Raw genomic sequence first — 16,916 nt, 5'->3', positions numbered from 1 at the left:
GCAACTGCTATCACAACTTGAGATTGACGAGATACAACACAAATGCTACGGCAAGGGAGAGCCAGGACGCCAGCTCAGAGGGGAGCTTTCACCATCTCCCCAACCGGAAATTGGGTACGAAGCCCCAATGAGCACAGAAACGCTGAGCGAGGCAGCGACTGACCTGAAAGATAAGATCATGGCGAGATTGAACAGGAAACCCCGAAACGAAGGTTGGAGGCAAAAATCAAGGCAACTCAGAGGGAAGAGAGCCTAATAACAGAGGCCCAGAGAGGTGCAATGAAAAGACCGATGCCCAAGAGGTACAGCCAGATGCCTATACCTGAAGCACTCGAAACTGCCAAACAAAGGCTACAAGCCTTGGCCAGCCGCCGAAAGAGATACACCAGAGATAACGAAGCCAGACGAATAAACCGGCTGTTCGCAACACAACCTGCAAAAGTGTACTCTCAATGGCAGGGTAATAACAGCAGAGCAGACCTACCAAGGCTGGAAACTGAACAGTACTGGAAAGGTGTATGGGAAAGAGAGGCGTCACACAACAGTGATGCACAGTGGCTGGTGGATCTGAGGGAAGACCACAGCAACCTCCCTGAACAGAATCCAGTGACTATCACAGTGGCAGACATCCAACATAGAGTCTCAGGTATGAAAAACTGGATAGCACATGGCCCTGACATGATCCACGCCTACTGGCTAAAGAAGCTCACTGCAATCCATGAGCGCCTGGCAGCACAAATGAACCAGCTGCTAAGGGATGGGACTCACCCTGAATGGCTAACCGAAGGGCGAATGATCCTGATAATGAAGGATCCCTCAAAGGGTACAGTCCCATCCAACTACCGGCCAATAACCTGTCTCTCCACAACATGGAAGCTCATGTCAGGCATCATCGCGGCTAAGATAAGTGGGCACATGGGTCAATACATTAGCGAAGCACAAAAGGGCATTGGTAAGGATACCAGAGGAGCCAAACACCAACTCCTGGTTGACAGAACCGTCGCCCAAGACTGCAGAATGTGACACACCAACCTGTGCACAGCCTGGATCGACTACAAGAAAGCCTATGACTCAATGCCACACACATGAATCACTGAATGCTTGGAGCTGTACAACATCAAGAAAACTCTAAGGGCCTTCATTGCAAACTCGATGAGGTTGTGGAGAACCACCCATGAAGCAAATGGGAAGCCACTTGCCCAAGTATCCATCAAATGTGGCATATACCAAGGAGATGCACTGTCCCCACTGCTGTTCTGCATAGGTCTGAACCCCCTCAGCCAAATAATAAACAAGGCTGGCTATGGATACCGACTCCGGAACGGGGCCACCATAAGTCACCTCCTCTACATGGATGACATTAAGCTGTACGCTAAGAATGAGCGAGACATCGGCTCACTGATCCACACCACCAGGATCTACAGCTCGGACATTGGGATGTCATTCGGACTCGAGAAATGTGGGAGGATGGTGACAAAGAGAGGCAAGGTAATCCACACAGAAGGGGTCTCACTACCAGAAAGAACAATAGCAGACATTGAGGACAGTTACAAGTACCTTGGAATACCACAGGCAAACGGCAACCTTGAACAGGCAACAAGGAATGCGGCAACAGCCAAATACCTCCAACGAGTAAGGCAAGTCCTAAGCCAGCTCAATGGCTAGAACAAATCCCAGGCAATAAACAGCTACGCCCTGCCAGTGATCAGATACCCTGCGGGAATAATAAGGTGGCCAAAGGAAGAGATACAGACCACAGATGTTAAGACACGAAAGCTCCTCACCATGCATGGAGGGTTCCACCCCAAATCCAGCAACCTGAGACTGTACGCTAGCCGCAAGAAAGGAGGCCGAGGACTAGTGAGCGTAAGAGCCACTATTCAGGATAAAACATCCAAGATCCATAAGTACATCATGGATAAGGCCCTGACAGATGACGTGCTGAGTAAATGTCTCAGGCAGTGGAGAACAGAGGATGAAATGCTGGAAGAGGGACCATCATGGGAGGACAAGCCCTTACACCGGATGTATCACCGGAACATAACTGAAGTGGCTGATCTCAACAAATCCTACCAATGGCTTGAAAGGGCCGGGCTGAAGGACATAGTATACAGGAACATCTGCGCAGAGTATGGACTGGAAACCCCAAGGTCAAAGTGGGAAACACCTCCCAAGGTGGTAGAGAACGAGCGAGCCAAGATCCTGTGGGACTTCCAGATACAGACAGACAGAATGGTAATTGTGAACCAACCAGACATTGTGGTGGTGGACAAAGAGCAGAGGAAAGCCGTGGTGGTGGATGTGGCAATACCAAGCAATGGCAACATCAGGAAAAAGGAACATGAGAAACTAGAGAAATACCAAGGGCTCAGAGAAGAACTGGAGAAGGCTTGGAAGGTGAAGGCCACAGTTGTGCCTGTGGTGATCGGAGCACTGGGGGCAGTGACCCCCAAACTGGAGGAGTGGCTACAACAGATCCCTGAAAAACATCCAACATCTCAGTCCAGAAAAGTGCAGTCCTGGGAACAGCAAGGATACTGCGCAGAACCCTCAAGCTCCCTGGCCTCTGGTAGAGGACCCGAGCTTGGAAAGTGGATGAGACCAACCGCGGAGGAAGAGAAAAGAGTGGTATATGTATGTATGTATGTATGTATGTATGTATGTATGTATGTATGTATGTATGTATGTATGTATGTATGTATGTATGTATGTATGTATGTATGTATGTATTTATTTATTTATTTATTTATTTATTTATTTATTTTTCTGTGTATTGTAGATGTGAAAAGGGAGAAAGAGAACTACATGGCATTAGTGACACAAAGGAGGAATAAATCTCAGTTTCAGCCACTTCCTCTACGAAATGAGCAACTGTCATCTGGAGCTGCTTGTTACGCAAGTGTGTGCTAATCCTTCAGTAATAACAATCAAAGCTTTACAGGCTACACATTGAAAACGCATAACTTTAAATCTATGCCATTAATCACATTTCTAATTTTGGAAAATAACTCAAATATACACTTACTCAAAACCTGTATATGCTTTTTTTTTCAAATATGGTTTTATTTCAAATATGTTACTGATAGAAATGATTGAAGCAAATGTAGTATAAAACACTGCCTTAAAACAACAACAGAACTAAGCACTACAGGATGTAAAACTGCACATTTGTGCTTATCCAGGTTCGAACAGCTCCTGTCTCACACTCATCATAGCTGTAACATCTGGATCTAGGTTTAGTGTCAAACGTTCCCTGTGCTTGAAGCACTGTTTGGGAACTCTTTGGAGATCCGGATTCTACCAATAAAAGGCCTTTGTGTTTTTCGTGATCACGAAAGTCACGTTGCGGTGAAATAGCGGGGCGGGACTCGGGTCGTCCACCAAGCTGTTGCAAAACTTCGGATCCGCAGCCTGCGGTCGATTGACAGAAAAGAGACAAAAGAACAGGAAGACGCGTTCCAGCGCATACTGTGATCATGGCTGGTAAGAGGGCCCGTCTTACAGTTTGGAGCTGAGGAAACTCCTGCTGGAAACGCGCGATGTTTGCGCACGGTGCTGGAATCCAGATGTTGCGCAAGCGTCTGCAGAGCGCGTCGTCTTCCCCGCTGTGTGTTGTACGAAATAAAGAGAGTGTGTGTTTCCAGACGAAGCGGCCGTTGTGGAGGAAGACATCAGCCCAGCTCAGAGTCCTCTGGTGACACTCAGCTTCCAGAGAAACGACACCAGGAAACAGAAGTATCTGGAGGCTGAGCCCAAAGCTCTGGGGGTAAACTGTGTGTGATAGAAATGAATCAAAATGCATTAAAAATAAACTGATATTCTGAATTAAAACAAGTACAGAATAAATGATACAATTGCCAAAGTAGTCGTCTGCTGGGTTAGAAAATGATTGTAGAGGGACCTTAAGCCATCTGAACCTCAGTGGCTTTAACATGTGGTCAGCCTCTGCCAAAGATTCTCAACAGTGCTGACATCAGTGATAATAGAATGCCACAAGTCCTAGAGGTACTTTATGCCTTCGGTCATTGTGTTGCTAGACTTGAAGCAGATGTCCTCAAATACATAATGACATTATTTTCTAGATTTATTGTGTAGTTATAGGTCTCATCGATCTGAAGCAGCAGCACATCCCCACAACATTATGCTCCCACGACCACCTTTAACAGTGGTGTAGTGTTCAGAGGAGGGTTCTTGCATCCTGACATCAGGCCCAATCTGATGCAGAGCCCGCACACAACACCCTCCCTCAAACCATCAAGTCTAGAAGAGACCCGTTTAGAATCTAGTTGTGAATCATTGTTAATGTTCAAGTTCAGGTCAGGTGCAGGTCAATATAAAATGTATGTATATTATTGTATGTAACATAAACTCCACTACTTCACTTAACGTACCGTGTTCCAGATCACTCAGATGGGCCTCAGTCTGTATAACATCATCTGCGCAAGTGTGTTCCTGGCCAAAGGTATTACTCATCTAGAGCATCAGATCCCATTCTTCGTTTCATCGCTGCTCGTGAGTTAACAGGAATGTGAAGTTTTACAGCCACAACATTAACACCTGGTTTGCTGGAGACCCGCTCCCTGAAAGACTGTTCTTCTTAGATATGTAGATAAAAATGTGCCATTGTCTTCACAGGTGGTGATCGCTGGGAGTGTGGCTGTAGTGGCACTGAACCTCCATCTGCCAACGGTGAGTTCACTGTCAACCTGGCGTCCGAACATAGTGTATAGCACAGAACTATACACCAACATAGCCATAAGAAACGGATGAGCATGATGCTGGGATGCATGTGTCTACCACCAACCCCCCTTGTTTTTCTCTGTCCATCTCAGCTGAAAGCCTGTCTTGGGATGCAGATTGTGGCATGCATTGCCTCCATTGTCAACATGTTCATTGCTGAGATTAAAATGGAGGTCGAGACCTATTCCTGTTGGAATCACTATAATGACACAGTTGATAGTGAAGATTTCTGCAATCAGTTGAGGGTGCGTGGTTTTTGTTTCATCTTTGTAAGATTTTCACGATTTAGACTTAGATTAGACAGATATAAACCTCAGTGTAGTTATGTGGTGGAATAAAATGTTACAGATTTAGTGATATAGAAGGTGTGACAGTAGACTACTGAACCAAATAAGAAGCTGTGACAGGATGAGCTGGAGCCAGATTGTGATGAGCATATTGGAAACTGAAGCGGATAGTTTGGTGGTGGGTGCATACGGTTTACAGTATGTGTCACCCCCCCTTTGTTTTTCTCTGACCATCTCAGCTCAAAGCCTGTCTTGGGATGCAGATTGTGGCATGTGGTGCCTCCATTGTCAACATGGTCTGTGCTCTGATTAAAATGGAGGTGGAGACCTATTCCTGTTGGCGGAATTATCATCCTTATAATGACACATTTAATGGTGACGATTTGTGCTATGAAGTGAGGGTGAGTGTTTTTTGTTTCATCTTTGGTTTCCATGATTTAGACTTTATACTAGACAAATATTAAGTGTCTCACAGTATGTGGTGGAATAAAATGTTACAGATTCACTATACGTTTAAAATGTCATTTTAAATCTGGCACTCCATTGTGATGTCATAGCTCACAGAATATAAGGGATTTCAGGCCATGAGGAGTATAGATGCACCTGATAACGAGTAAACATTGGTGCTGATGAAGAAGTGATGTAGAAGGTCTGACAAGTACCAAAATGTGATGTGAGGAGGTGGCAGCTGACAGAAGCAGAGCAAGCAGACTTTTAGCTGCTCCTTTTCTTCAGTGTCTTCGTTAATACAAATCTAATCTAAGCAGGTTTTGTTCCACTTTCAGAAAGTCCACCTGCAATTTTATGCTGAGAGTGCCCTTGTCCAGGTTGCTCTGTTTGCCATCTCTGTCACTCTGGCTGTCTACTGCTGCAAAGTGGTCAACTGCTGTGCTCCAGCTCCAAAAATGGTGAGTAGATGCTGTGGACTGTAGATCCTGGCTCCATAATCAAGGAACAGAATAATTTAGTTATAATTTAAATCAATCACATACAATGGTACAGTGTGTTAATGAGGGTAATAATAAAGATAGTTACCGTTCAGCTCACAGAAATAAAGATCCCAAAGTTTCTATATCTCATTCTACAGCTTAAATCTGTTTTGTTCTTTATTTGTGTCTCTGTTAGCCGGTGATCACTGTACAAGCTTCCCCAACACAACAGTGAGGAGACAGTGGGACACAAGCCACACAGAAATGGTGCAGTGTTACTGGCACTGATCAATATTTTCTAATATTATTAGACATTTGTGTAACTTGAACTGTGCCACTTCTAATGATGTTCATGGCAGTTGCATGTTGCGTGGCAGCCCAGTGCTCCCCCAGGGGTTGGGTTACATGCAGAGGACCGATTTCATTGTGACATTGTAACAGATGTAATGATGAAAAACAAAAGCTTTCTTCTTCTTCTATTAGATGCAGCTTTAGATCAAATGTCTTTGATATAACTTTCATGTTGCATGACACATATTCATAGTCTGTTCTAATCAATTAAGAGATGATTGATAAACAGCTGAAGTTACTGTCAATACAAGTATGTATGACAGAATATTATTCTATTTTTATATATTATAAAACAAACATTATTCTACCATAAACTAATAATTTTAATAACTTTGTTTCATTTGTTCATTGGGTTCTTTATGTCTGTCTTAAATGCAAAATCTGACAGCTACCAGTTATGCTATTCAGTGGCACCAAAAAGCTTAACTGCAATGTCAGCAACAAAAACACGACAAAATAACATATTAAAAATGACCATAATTATTAATGTAATTAATAAACCAAAAGTAAATGAACACTCAGCATCTCTATGCACCGGCCAGAGCCAAAACAAGCAACCCCCTTTATTTTATAAGTATTGTAACATCACCCATCTGCTTCTACACCCGCACTTCTCTGTGCTTATCTGATTCCATCATCTAAACTCAACTCACGCGTGCAGCTAAAAAGCACAACAAGCACCAAAACAGTCACTCTGTCGACAGAGAAGCTGCCGAGAAGCAAGTGGATGCACATCTCACTCACCCGCCATCACGAGGGAGGACGTTCTGTCCGCCGTGTTGGTGAGGCCGTCAATAATCAGGTCACAGTTTCCCCGTTGGCCTGTAATTCTTCACCAACAACAGTGCGCGGATATTAAGTCTGTCCTGTCCACGTGTGCTCCACAAGTGGAGGGAAATCTCCACCCCTGATGCTGAATGAGGCAGCAAGTAGCCACTGAAGTTTAGCGCTAGCAGCTAGCAGCTAGCAGCTCAAGATGACAGAATGCTCCTAAGTAAATGAATACACCTGTAGGTTTGGTATTACATTGTGTCGTTTTAATGTCAGGGGTTAATTAACTAGCTTTTACTAAAATGCTAATCCTTTTTGTTGAACTTTATTTTGATAATTCTATGAAAATTAAGTCTAAGTGTGACGTTAATGCCGTGCCATGATTTGATTGGCTGACTCCTGACTAATCAAGGCTTGACAGAGACGCGTCGCTTTTGGTTAATTTTTATTTTGTTTCACCAAGGGACGTTTCCTTCTACCTGTTTTCTCATGGGGATCATCTCAGTGCAATACCAAACACAGTGTTGTACTGAAATTATCCCCATGGCATTTAGGGGGCGCTGTTTAGCTCTTTACAGGATTATATATTTTGCGCTAATAAATAGCTTTGTTTGGTCGACAAAGATCTAATGCTTTCGGACACTATTCCGCCAATCGCCGTCGCTGTAGGCCGAAGAGGAAACGTGCAGAAGCGGGGCGGGACTCATATCCTGCAGATCCACCAAAAGTTATTACAAAACTTCCGATCTACAGCGTGGGGTCAGCTGATCAAGAACCAAGACGGGAGGAATCCGCACGTTCCACCAGACGCTGTGATCATGACAGGTAAAAACACACGCGACCTTATAGTTTGGAGCTCACACTGAGGGAACTGTGACTCCATGATGTCTGTGCAAAGTGACAGTTTGACGCAGGGACGCACACTGGTGGTGCGCAGGCGTCTGCAGGACGCGTTCTCTTTACCGTTGTATAGGTAGTAATGTGAAGACTGTGTGCTTCCAGATGAAGCAGCAGTTATGGAGGAAGACATCAGCCCAGCGGAGAGCCCTCTGGTCACACTCACCTTCAGGAAAGACGACAAGAGGAAGCTGAAGTATTTGGAGGCTGAGCCCAAAGCTCTGGGGGTAAACTGACTGGGTTTGATAGAGACATGAGTCCTTATCTCCATATAGAACATAAAGTCACACTCCATACAGTTTTCAGTAATTGTAAAAGATTTAATTTCAAAAGAAATGAAGTAAACAGGTGCAAAATGTTGGCCCCCCTCTTAATCCTATGTTTTTCACTGTTTTATTAGTGTGATATGGATCTAGTCCAGTTGAGCTATAGTCTGTTTAAAGTTTTTCAACCATTCCAAAGGTTAGACCAGCATTACTGATGAACAAAACTAATTGTCCCAATGTCCAAAAAGTAAGCATGCGGGGGGAGAATTGTAGGTTGAACCTAAGGGTTTAAATGACAAAACGAGCTCCTGAACCAGAGACAGAGTGACGGGCTAAAACTGATACAAGACAGAAGCACATGAGGGAACTGAGGGGTCGAAGGTAGGAAGTGAAATTTGGGCCTACCACACCCAGTAAAGTTTAGCAAGCTCATCTACAATGTTGCCTGTCGACTGGAACATGATGCCAATTTAACTGGGAAAGGCAGAGAACTGTTTAGATTAGGATAGATTTAAATTAGTACAAATACAGGGCAAAGAAGTGCAGTTTAGCATCTAACCAGTGCAGAAAATACAATGTTTACAATAAATATAAGATTATTATTGACATAATGTACATATGAACTGCTATCACCTAATATATAATGAAGTACTATGGATATATTATATAAATTGCACTGCTATGTATAGAATAATTTGCAGATTTACAAAAGACCTTGCATAGTTAGTTGCAAGATTTTAGCAGAAACTATAAACATAACTTACATGCGGCATGCAAATTTATTCAGTTTGTGCAAATCGTTGCGATAGTGCAGCGGACATAACTGCTTGTGATTTACTCTGTTCCAGATCACTCAGATTGGCCTCAGTCTGTTCAATATCATTTGTGCCACTGTGCTTCTGGCCACTGAGATTTTTGATCTCGAGCATCAGATACCAATTCTCATTTCGTCGCTGCTGGTAAGTTTTACAGCCACAGCATTAACACCTGCTGCTTTAATGTGGCGGTGGACAGGAAGTAAATATCCTGTGGCTGTTTTTGGTTATGACAAACCAACTAGTCACCTTTTGCTGTAATTGTTCAATGAAATTCAGTTCAGTTTATCTATTTAGTGCAAAATAAAACAAAAGTCGTGTCAAGACACTCTGCAGCATAAAACCTTACATTGGTGCATTCCGTGTACTACATGTCCTCCAGCCACTTGAAAATCGGACTATTTGTCTTTTAAAGGAGATCTAAACATTGTTCTCAGGTCTCTGTATTTGTTCCAGGTAAAATGTGATATTATTGTGTTCACAGGTGATGATCGCTGGGAGTGTGGCTGTAGCAGCACAGAACCTCCATCTGCCAACGGTGAGTTCACTGTATAGAGAGGAGACGGATGACAGGATGTCAAAACAGGAGCTGGACAAATGCTAAAACAACCAACAAGCACATAATTATAATATGCACTGATTACAGGGGTTGTTGTGGGGTGGAACAAATCTACAGTGTTGTGTGCAGAGGATTCTATGGATGGATATAGTAAAAGTGGTTCCCTGTGTTTTTGCCCTGTGTGTCTCAGCTGAAAGCCTGCCTTGGGATGCAGATTGTGGCGTGTGTCGGCTCCTTCGTCAGCTTCATCTGTAGCATTGTTAACATATCCCTTGCCGGCACTTTCTGCCCCTATTACTATTACAGACATGGCCCGTCAATCTGCAAACAAATCATGGTAAGTCATAACTGTGAACAATATTTCCATGTTTTAGAGTTGGAATAAACTCTGGGGAGCGATTTTGTGACGAGACTTGTGCATAAATGAGAGCATGTGTTGTCTGTGTGTTGCTTTACCCGGTGATCAGCAAACAAGCAGTTAGGATAATGGATTGAAAGAAAGGCCTAATGTATGTATAGAATATTTCTTATAAGAAACATGAGCTCACCGATTATAAGGGTTTTCAGGTCATGAGGAGTATAGATTCCCCCGAAGGTGTCAACACTGGTGCTAGTGAAGGAGTGATGTAGAAGTGAGAGGAGCAGTAGACTGGTGACCCAAATGAGAAGCTATGAGAGGAGCTGAGGAGGAGAGGGAGATTCTAATGAGCATAGCGAAAGCTGAAGGACAGGGTTTGTTTCTTCATTCCACCCAAATCTACTCTTAGCAGATTTTGTTCCACTTCCAGGACTCGCTGATGCACTTTTCTGCTGAGAGTATCATTGTCCACGTTGCTCTGTTTGCCATCTCTGTTACTCTCTCTGTCTACTGCTGCAAAGTGATCAACTGCTGCACAGGAGCTCCAAGAATGGTGAGTAGACGCTGTGGACTGTAGAACCTGAAGAACCTGGTGAAGGAGAATGTTTATTTAACACTACCCAATGAAATAAGTAAGGACTGTTAAATTCTTCAAGTGGAGAAAGCCCAGCAGTGGTTGGAATGATACAGATGATTACAGATCAAAACATTAGACCTCAGACAAATTAATATTAAGAGAGTGATGAAGAGATTATATCTTCAGATCGTACAGGGGCCATTTGTGTGACTTACATTTGTCCGTTTCTTGTTTTCTGCTCCTTCCAGCCGGTGATCACTGTACAAGCTCCTCTGTCCAACAGTCAGGGGACAGATGGACAAGCAAGTGCCGGAAAATATGTAGTCGCACAGAAATCTGCTGCTGAAAATTGTAACTAAGCAACTGTCTGCTAACGCACGTGTAGAAGTTAAACATGGATGAAGTGTTTTCATTACAGCTCAAAGAAAGGACCTTACATCCAGCGATCTCACGCTTTGACTACTGCTCAGTATTTTCTTTGCTGTTTTTTTTTTAATATTCTTACTCTGTAATGTTAACTTGAATCAGTGTGTACTACTTTATTAAAATGTGATACAGGATCACATCCAAGTGTCTGCACAGCATGTAGATGCTGAACTGTGGCCACAAGATGCAGGTACGTGCTAAAAAAAATGAAGTTTAGTGTTATGTCAGTTTTACAGAAATGATCAATATTCACTGATTATATGTTGTATAATAATTCTAGCTTTGAATTGTAATTAATTGTTTTAATCAACAAAATCGTAAATTAATGCGCAACATTTCGAAAGTGGTTTGTTCAGATTTATAATTGCTATGATTATTCTATATTAATTAACGCTTTACTGATGTTTTAACATTGTTACTGCAGCCAACAATCGTGGATCATAAAAATGATTAGTTAAAGCTAAACGTCTTTATTACTTTGGTTTTTAATAAATCCTGTTCCTTAAATTGGTAGATTGTCATTTCATAAAAGTACAACTTAGTACATTATAGACTACTACGACAAAAAGTATCAACTCATTTTATTGTAAACTTTGAGTAAGTACTACTATTCTTAGGGATGACTCTGCATCATATTAGAGGGAGAGGGCAATGACCCTTAGTGTCAAGCAAGGATGATGGCTTGACATTTTAATATGTAAAATAAGTATACAGTAGAATGAGTTGATACTTTTCGTGGTAGTAGTATATGAAGTACAAGGTAGAACTCTGAAGAGAAGGTGATGTACTAATTTGAGGAACTAATTTCATTAATCCAAAACTGTATAGGAAAATGAGTTGATATTTGCTGTGATAGTTGTCCACGAAGTACTAAGTTGAAATGTGAAGGAATGGTGGTGTACTAATTTGAGGAACAGGTTTATCAATTTCCAGGTTTTAAAGAAAAGGCCAATTGCATTTTTCATAATATAAATAATTATTAAGTATTTACAAACATACAGACTAAATTCTGTCCTGTGATACTTATTGCATTTGCAGTAGGTTCTATTCAGGATTAGACCTAATATCAATTTCATTGTTCGCCAGTAAGAGTTTCACGTCAATTGTTGGTGTCCGCAACACTGTTGCCGTAAGTATCGCAAGAATCGCGCAACTCAACTATAGCGACGGTTTATTGGACCGTCAATTGAAGGAAAAGTGAACGATGTCTCATTTGACCGGGGCCATTTACCGCATGGCATTTAGGGGGCGCTGTTTCGCTCTTTACACTATTAAATATGCTGTGCTAGTAAATAGCTTGTTGTGGTCGACACCATTCCGCCAATCGCCGTCGCTGTAGGCCGAAGAGGAAACGTGCAGAAGCGGGGTGGGACTGGGATCCATCGGATCCCCCCAAAGATTATTACAAAACTTCCGATCTACAGCGTGGGGTCAGATGATCAAGAACCAAGACGGGGGGAATCCGCACGTTCCATCAGACACTGTGATCATGACAGGTAAAAACACACGCGACCTCATGGTTTGGAGCTCACACTGAGGGAACTGCGTCTGAAAGTCCACGATGTCTGTGCAAAGTGAAGTCACTTGTGTTGTTCAGTGTGACGCAGGGACGCGCACTGACGCTGCGCAGGCGTCTGCAGTACGCGTTGTCTTCACCGTTGTATATTATAAGTAGGACTAGGCACGTTAACGCAGCACTTCGTTAACATCGACAATGCGAGTTAACGCAGTTTACTTTTATTACTAATACTTGGAACGTCCGTTGGTCACTGGCTCTGAATACTCATACAGACAAACAAAGGGTCACAGGAGGGGCGGGCTGTTGATCAGTACTGGCCCGAGATATGCTTCTCAACCAATCAGAGTCTGTGGGGGCGGAGCCTAAGACCGCCGCAGCGTTCACTGAACTGGAGCCGAATAGAGCTGGCGGGAGCAGATAAATTGAGAAAGGTAAAGGTGTCTTGGGCGGAATTTATCAATTTGAATCTTATCTGAATGGCGGAGTTCATAGAACCAAGTCATTCGTATCCATGTCAGAGCTGAATTTGAATCAGCTGAATCACCGTAGTGCTTTTAGTCTGAAGTGTTAGCATCTAAACAAACAGCGGTGGGAGAATTAGGCAGACTATATAGGATTTAGGAGAAGTATAAATAAAAGCAAGACAAGCTAACAAATGCCATATAGGTAGTAATGTGAAGACTGTGTGCTTCCAGATGAAGCAGCAGTTATGGAGGAAGACATCAGCCCAGCGGAGAGCCCTCTGGTCACACTCACCTTCAGGAAAGACGACAAGAGGAAGCTGAAGTATTTGGAGGCTGAGCCCAAAGCTCTGGGGGTAAACTGACTGGGTTTGATAGAGACCTTATCTCCATGTAGAACATAAAGTCACACTCCATACAGCTTTACAGTAATTGTAAAAGATTTATTTTCAAAAGAAATGAAGTAAACAGGTGCAAAATGTTGGCCAACCTCTTAATCCTATGTTTTTTACTGTTTTATTAGTGTGATACGGGTCTAGTCCAGTTGAACAATAGTATGTTTAAAGTTTTTCAACCATTCCAAAGGTTAGACCAGCATTACTGATGAACAAAACTAATTGTCCCAATGTCCAAAAAGAAAGCATGCGGGGGGAGAATTGTAGGTTGAACCTAAGGGTTTAAATGACAAACGAGCTCCTGAACCAGAGACAGAGTGACGGGCTAAAACTGATACAAGACAGAAGCACACAAAGAAACTGTTGACTGGAGGATGATGCAGTTTAGCATCTAACCACTACAGAATATGCAGTGTTTGACCTCGCATAGTTAGTTGATTTTATCAGAAACTATAAACATAATTTACACGCTGTGTGCAAATTTATTCAGTTTGTGCAAATCGTTCTGATAGTGCAGCAGACATAAGTGTGTTGCATAACGGAAGACAGAGAGTGAGAGTGCACCATAACTGAATGTTATTTTCTCTGTTCCAGATCACTCAGATTGGCCTCGGTCTGTTCAATATCATCTGTGCCACTGTGCTTCTGGGCACTCGTATTTTTTACCTCGAGCGTCAGATACCAATTCTCATTTCGTCGCTGCTGGTAAGTTTTACAGCCACAGCATTAACACCTGCTGCTTTAATGTGGCGGTGGACAGGAAGTAAATATCCTGTGGCTGTTTTTGGTTATGACAAACCAACTAGTCACCTTTTGCTGTAATTGTTCAATGAAATTCAGTTCAGTTTATCTATTTAGTGCAAAATAAAACAAAAGTCGTGTCAAGACACTCTGCAGCATAAAACCTTACATTGATGCATTCCGTGTACTACATGTCCTCCAGCCACTTGAAAATCGGACTATTTGTCTTTTAAAGGAGATCTAAACATTGTTCTCAGGTCTCTGTATTTGTTCCAGGTAAAATCGGATATTATTGTTTTCACAGGTGATGATCGCTGGGAGTGTGGCTGTAGCAGCACAGAACCTCCATCTGCCAACGGTGAGTTCACTGAATAGAGAGGAGACGGATGACGGGATGTCAAAACAGGAGCTGGACAAATGCTAAAACAACCAACAAGCACATAATTATAATATGCACTGATTACAGGGGTTATTGTGGGGTGGAACAAATCTACAGTGTTGTGTGCAGAGGATTCTATGGATGGATATAGTAAAGTGGTTCCCTGTGTTTTTGCTCTGTGTGTCTCAGCTGAAAGCCTGCCTTGGGATGCAGATTGTGGCGTGTGTCGGCTCCTTCGTCAGCTTCATCTGTAGCATTGTTAACATAGCCGCTGCAGTTAGTGTTTGCTTCAGTTACCACTATGAGAGGGGCAAACACTCAATCTGTGAACAAATCGTGGTGAGTCATTTGGGATTTTGTGATGAGACTTATAAGTCCATAAATGAGAGCATGATTTGTGTTTTTTGCTTTACTAGGTGACCAAGAGACAAGCAATTAAGATAATAATGTGAGAAAAAAGCCTATTATATGTTATGTACAGAATATGCTTATAAGAAACATGAGCACACTGATTATAAAGGGTTTCAGGTCATGAGGAGTATAGAGTCCCCTGATGGAGTCAACACTGACGAGCTGAGGTGGAGATGGAGATTCCACCCAAATCAAATCTTAGCAGATTTTGTTCCACTTCCAGGACTCCCTGATGCACTTTTCTGCTGAGAGTATCATTGTCCACGTTGCTCTGTTTGCCATCTCTGTTACTCTCGCTGTCTACTGCTGCAAAGTGGTCAACTGCTGCACACCTGCTCCAAGAGTGGTGAGTAGACGCTGTGGACTGTAGAACCTGGCTCCGTGGTGAAGGAGCAGGTCTATTTAACCCACTATTTAACAATTAGGCAGCACAGTGGTGCAGTGGGTAGCACTGTCGCCTTACAGGGTGTGGGTTCGATTGCTGGGTGCCTTTCTGTGTCCCCCTTGTCTGCGTGGGTTCTCTCTTGGTTCTCTGGCCTCTTCCCACGGTTAGGTTGTTTGTTTGTTGTGACTGGTTGGAATGAAAAAGATGATCAACACATTAGAAATTAGTATAAAAAGTAAAGGGGCCATTTGTGTGACTTACATTTTTCCGTTCCTTGTTTTCTGCTCCTTCCAGCCAGTGATCACTGTACAAGCTCCTCTGTCCAACGGTCAGGGGACAGATGGACAAGCAAGTGCCGGAAAATATGTAGTCGCACAGAAATCTGCTGCTGAAAATTGTAACTAAGCAACTGTCTGCTAACACATGTGTTGACGTTACACATGGATGGAGTGTTTTCATTACAGCTCTAAGAAAGAACCTTATTCCAGTGACCTCACACTGGTCAGTATTTTCTTTGCTTATTTTTTTATATTCTCACTAATATACACTCTAGTATATTATAACGATATAGTAACTTGAATCACAGTGTGTACTACTTTATTAAAATGTGACACAGGATCAAATCCAAGTGTCTGCACAGCATGTGAATGCTGAACTGTGGCCACAAGATGCAGCTAGAAAAGTAGTTTAGTGTCATGTCAGTTTTACAGAAAAAAACAATGTTCACTGATTTTATGTTGTATAAAAATTCTAGCTTTGAATAGTCATAAATAGTTTTGAAATATAATCACTTATTCATTTTTTTACATAGTTTTAGTTTCAATATTAATAATTGCTTATCACTCTGCCTTCCACAAGGGACTTTGTTCATCAACCAACACCTGTCTCACCATTTTGGTGAGCAATGTTATTTTACAGCTTTACTAACCTTGTAGTGGGAAACACAATAGCAGAACCAATACACAGGCTTCCTTAACCTAATTGTAAGTACTGCTGTAACTTACTATTATTAGTATTAATGTTTAATTATAGTATTGTGATATTTTATTTTGCAACCATTAATAAGTGATTATGTTTAATAATATCTATGCATAGGTGTATGTAATTCTGTATGACTATTTGCACATGCCTTAACATTAATATTAGTAATATTAATTTAACTAATAAAAACATTACTGCAGTTATTTACTTAATGTGTTAATTGTTTACCTAAAGGTATATATTTGCCTATTAGTGTCTATATTTTGTTGTTTTGCTTCTTGTTTGAAAGTGGGTCACACAGCACAACAACCTTTAAACCCACAAGTATTTTGAATAAAGGATGTTTAAAGCTGGATGAATGTCAACGTTTTCAAATGACTGAATCAGTTTTTATAGTAGTACTGTAGAAATACAGTAAAGCAGAATAAACAACATTCCGGAGCTGAAGCTGATCTGGAGTAGAATCCCAACAAGATGATGAACATTACGTAAAATGCAGCCATGTATAGAAGGTGCCACAGTGGATGAGTTTTATGGTTAGTCTTTAAAAGGATGACTTTTGGAAAACCTGTTTAACACTTCTTTATCCAACATTTACATTATAAAAAACTAGTTTCAATCATTGTGTCTATAAATGAAATGTGGAAATAAGAGATTTGCATTTAACT

The 16,916-nt window shown here is 42.0% G+C and overlaps 4 protein-coding genes and 1 long non-coding RNA gene across 10 annotated transcripts; 4 read left to right on the top strand and 1 right to left on the bottom strand.

Annotated features, from left to right (window-relative positions):
* The first annotated feature begins 790 nt into the window (after positions 1-790).
* On the top strand, positions 791-2,906 carry LOC129603341 (uncharacterized). The gene is made up of 2 exons (XM_055503999.1): positions 791-2,634; positions 2,780-2,906. Exons 1-2 carry the CDS (start codon positions 1,786-1,788, stop codon positions 2,783-2,785), a joined length of 855 nt encoding a protein of 284 aa, XP_055359974.1. The 5' UTR covers positions 791-1,785; the 3' UTR covers positions 2,786-2,906.
* Positions 2,674-7,192, bottom strand: LOC114844792 (uncharacterized). Its single transcript, XR_003783765.3, has 2 exons — positions 7,052-7,192; positions 2,674-3,771 (listed from the first exon to the last, which is right to left on the bottom strand). It is a non-coding gene; the product is annotated as an uncharacterized LOC114844792 (long non-coding RNA).
* On the top strand, positions 3,342-7,037 carry LOC114844764 (uncharacterized). 4 transcript variants are annotated; one of them, XM_055504010.1, is made up of 8 exons: positions 3,342-3,483; positions 3,645-3,766; positions 4,402-4,512; positions 4,636-4,689; positions 4,833-4,985; positions 5,267-5,428; positions 5,813-5,935; positions 6,153-7,037. In XM_055504010.1, the coding sequence occupies exons 1-8, from the start codon at positions 3,477-3,479 to the stop codon at positions 6,189-6,191; spliced, it is 771 nt and encodes a 256-aa protein (XP_055359985.1). In that variant the 5' UTR covers positions 3,342-3,476; the 3' UTR covers positions 6,192-7,037. The 4 variants fall into 4 exon arrangements, with proteins under 4 accessions (XP_055359985.1, XP_055359988.1, XP_028988199.1 ...); XM_055504013.1 differs by lacking the exon at positions 4,402-4,512; XM_029132366.3 differs by lacking the exon at positions 4,833-4,985.
* Positions 7,193-7,276: 84 nt separating the features above from the next.
* LOC114844747 (uncharacterized) lies at positions 7,277-11,113 on the top strand. The gene is made up of 8 exons (XM_029132339.3): positions 7,277-7,301; positions 7,703-7,903; positions 8,081-8,202; positions 9,090-9,200; positions 9,541-9,594; positions 9,806-9,952; positions 10,404-10,526; positions 10,799-11,113. The coding sequence occupies exons 1-8, from the start codon at positions 7,292-7,294 to the stop codon at positions 10,907-10,909; spliced, it is 879 nt and encodes a 292-aa protein (XP_028988172.1). The 5' UTR covers positions 7,277-7,291; the 3' UTR covers positions 10,910-11,113.
* Positions 11,114-12,232: 1,119 nt separating this feature from the next.
* On the top strand, positions 12,233-16,603 carry LOC114844789 (uncharacterized). Of its 3 annotated transcripts, none has more exons than XM_029132378.3 (7): positions 12,239-12,472; positions 13,191-13,312; positions 13,946-14,056; positions 14,397-14,450; positions 14,661-14,810; positions 15,106-15,228; positions 15,562-16,603. In XM_029132378.3, the coding sequence occupies exons 1-7, from the start codon at positions 12,412-12,414 to the stop codon at positions 15,670-15,672; spliced, it is 732 nt and encodes a 243-aa protein (XP_028988211.1). In that variant the 5' UTR covers positions 12,239-12,411; the 3' UTR covers positions 15,673-16,603. The 3 variants fall into 3 exon arrangements, with proteins under 3 accessions (XP_055359997.1, XP_028988211.1, XP_040924288.1); XM_041068354.2 differs by lacking the exon at positions 12,239-12,472 and adding an exon at positions 12,768-12,926; XM_055504022.1 differs by lacking the exon at positions 14,661-14,810 and having other exon boundaries at positions 12,233-12,472.
* The last annotated feature ends 313 nt before the right edge of the window (positions 16,604-16,916 follow it).

This window comes from Betta splendens, chromosome 2 (assembly GCF_900634795.4).
Source record: "Betta splendens chromosome 2, fBetSpl5.4, whole genome shotgun sequence".
NCBI classification, from domain to species: domain Eukaryota; kingdom Metazoa; phylum Chordata; class Actinopteri; order Anabantiformes; family Osphronemidae; genus Betta; species Betta splendens.
The sequence above is the reverse complement of the archived record's forward strand: the minus strand, read 5'-3'. Positions and strand labels throughout refer to the sequence as shown.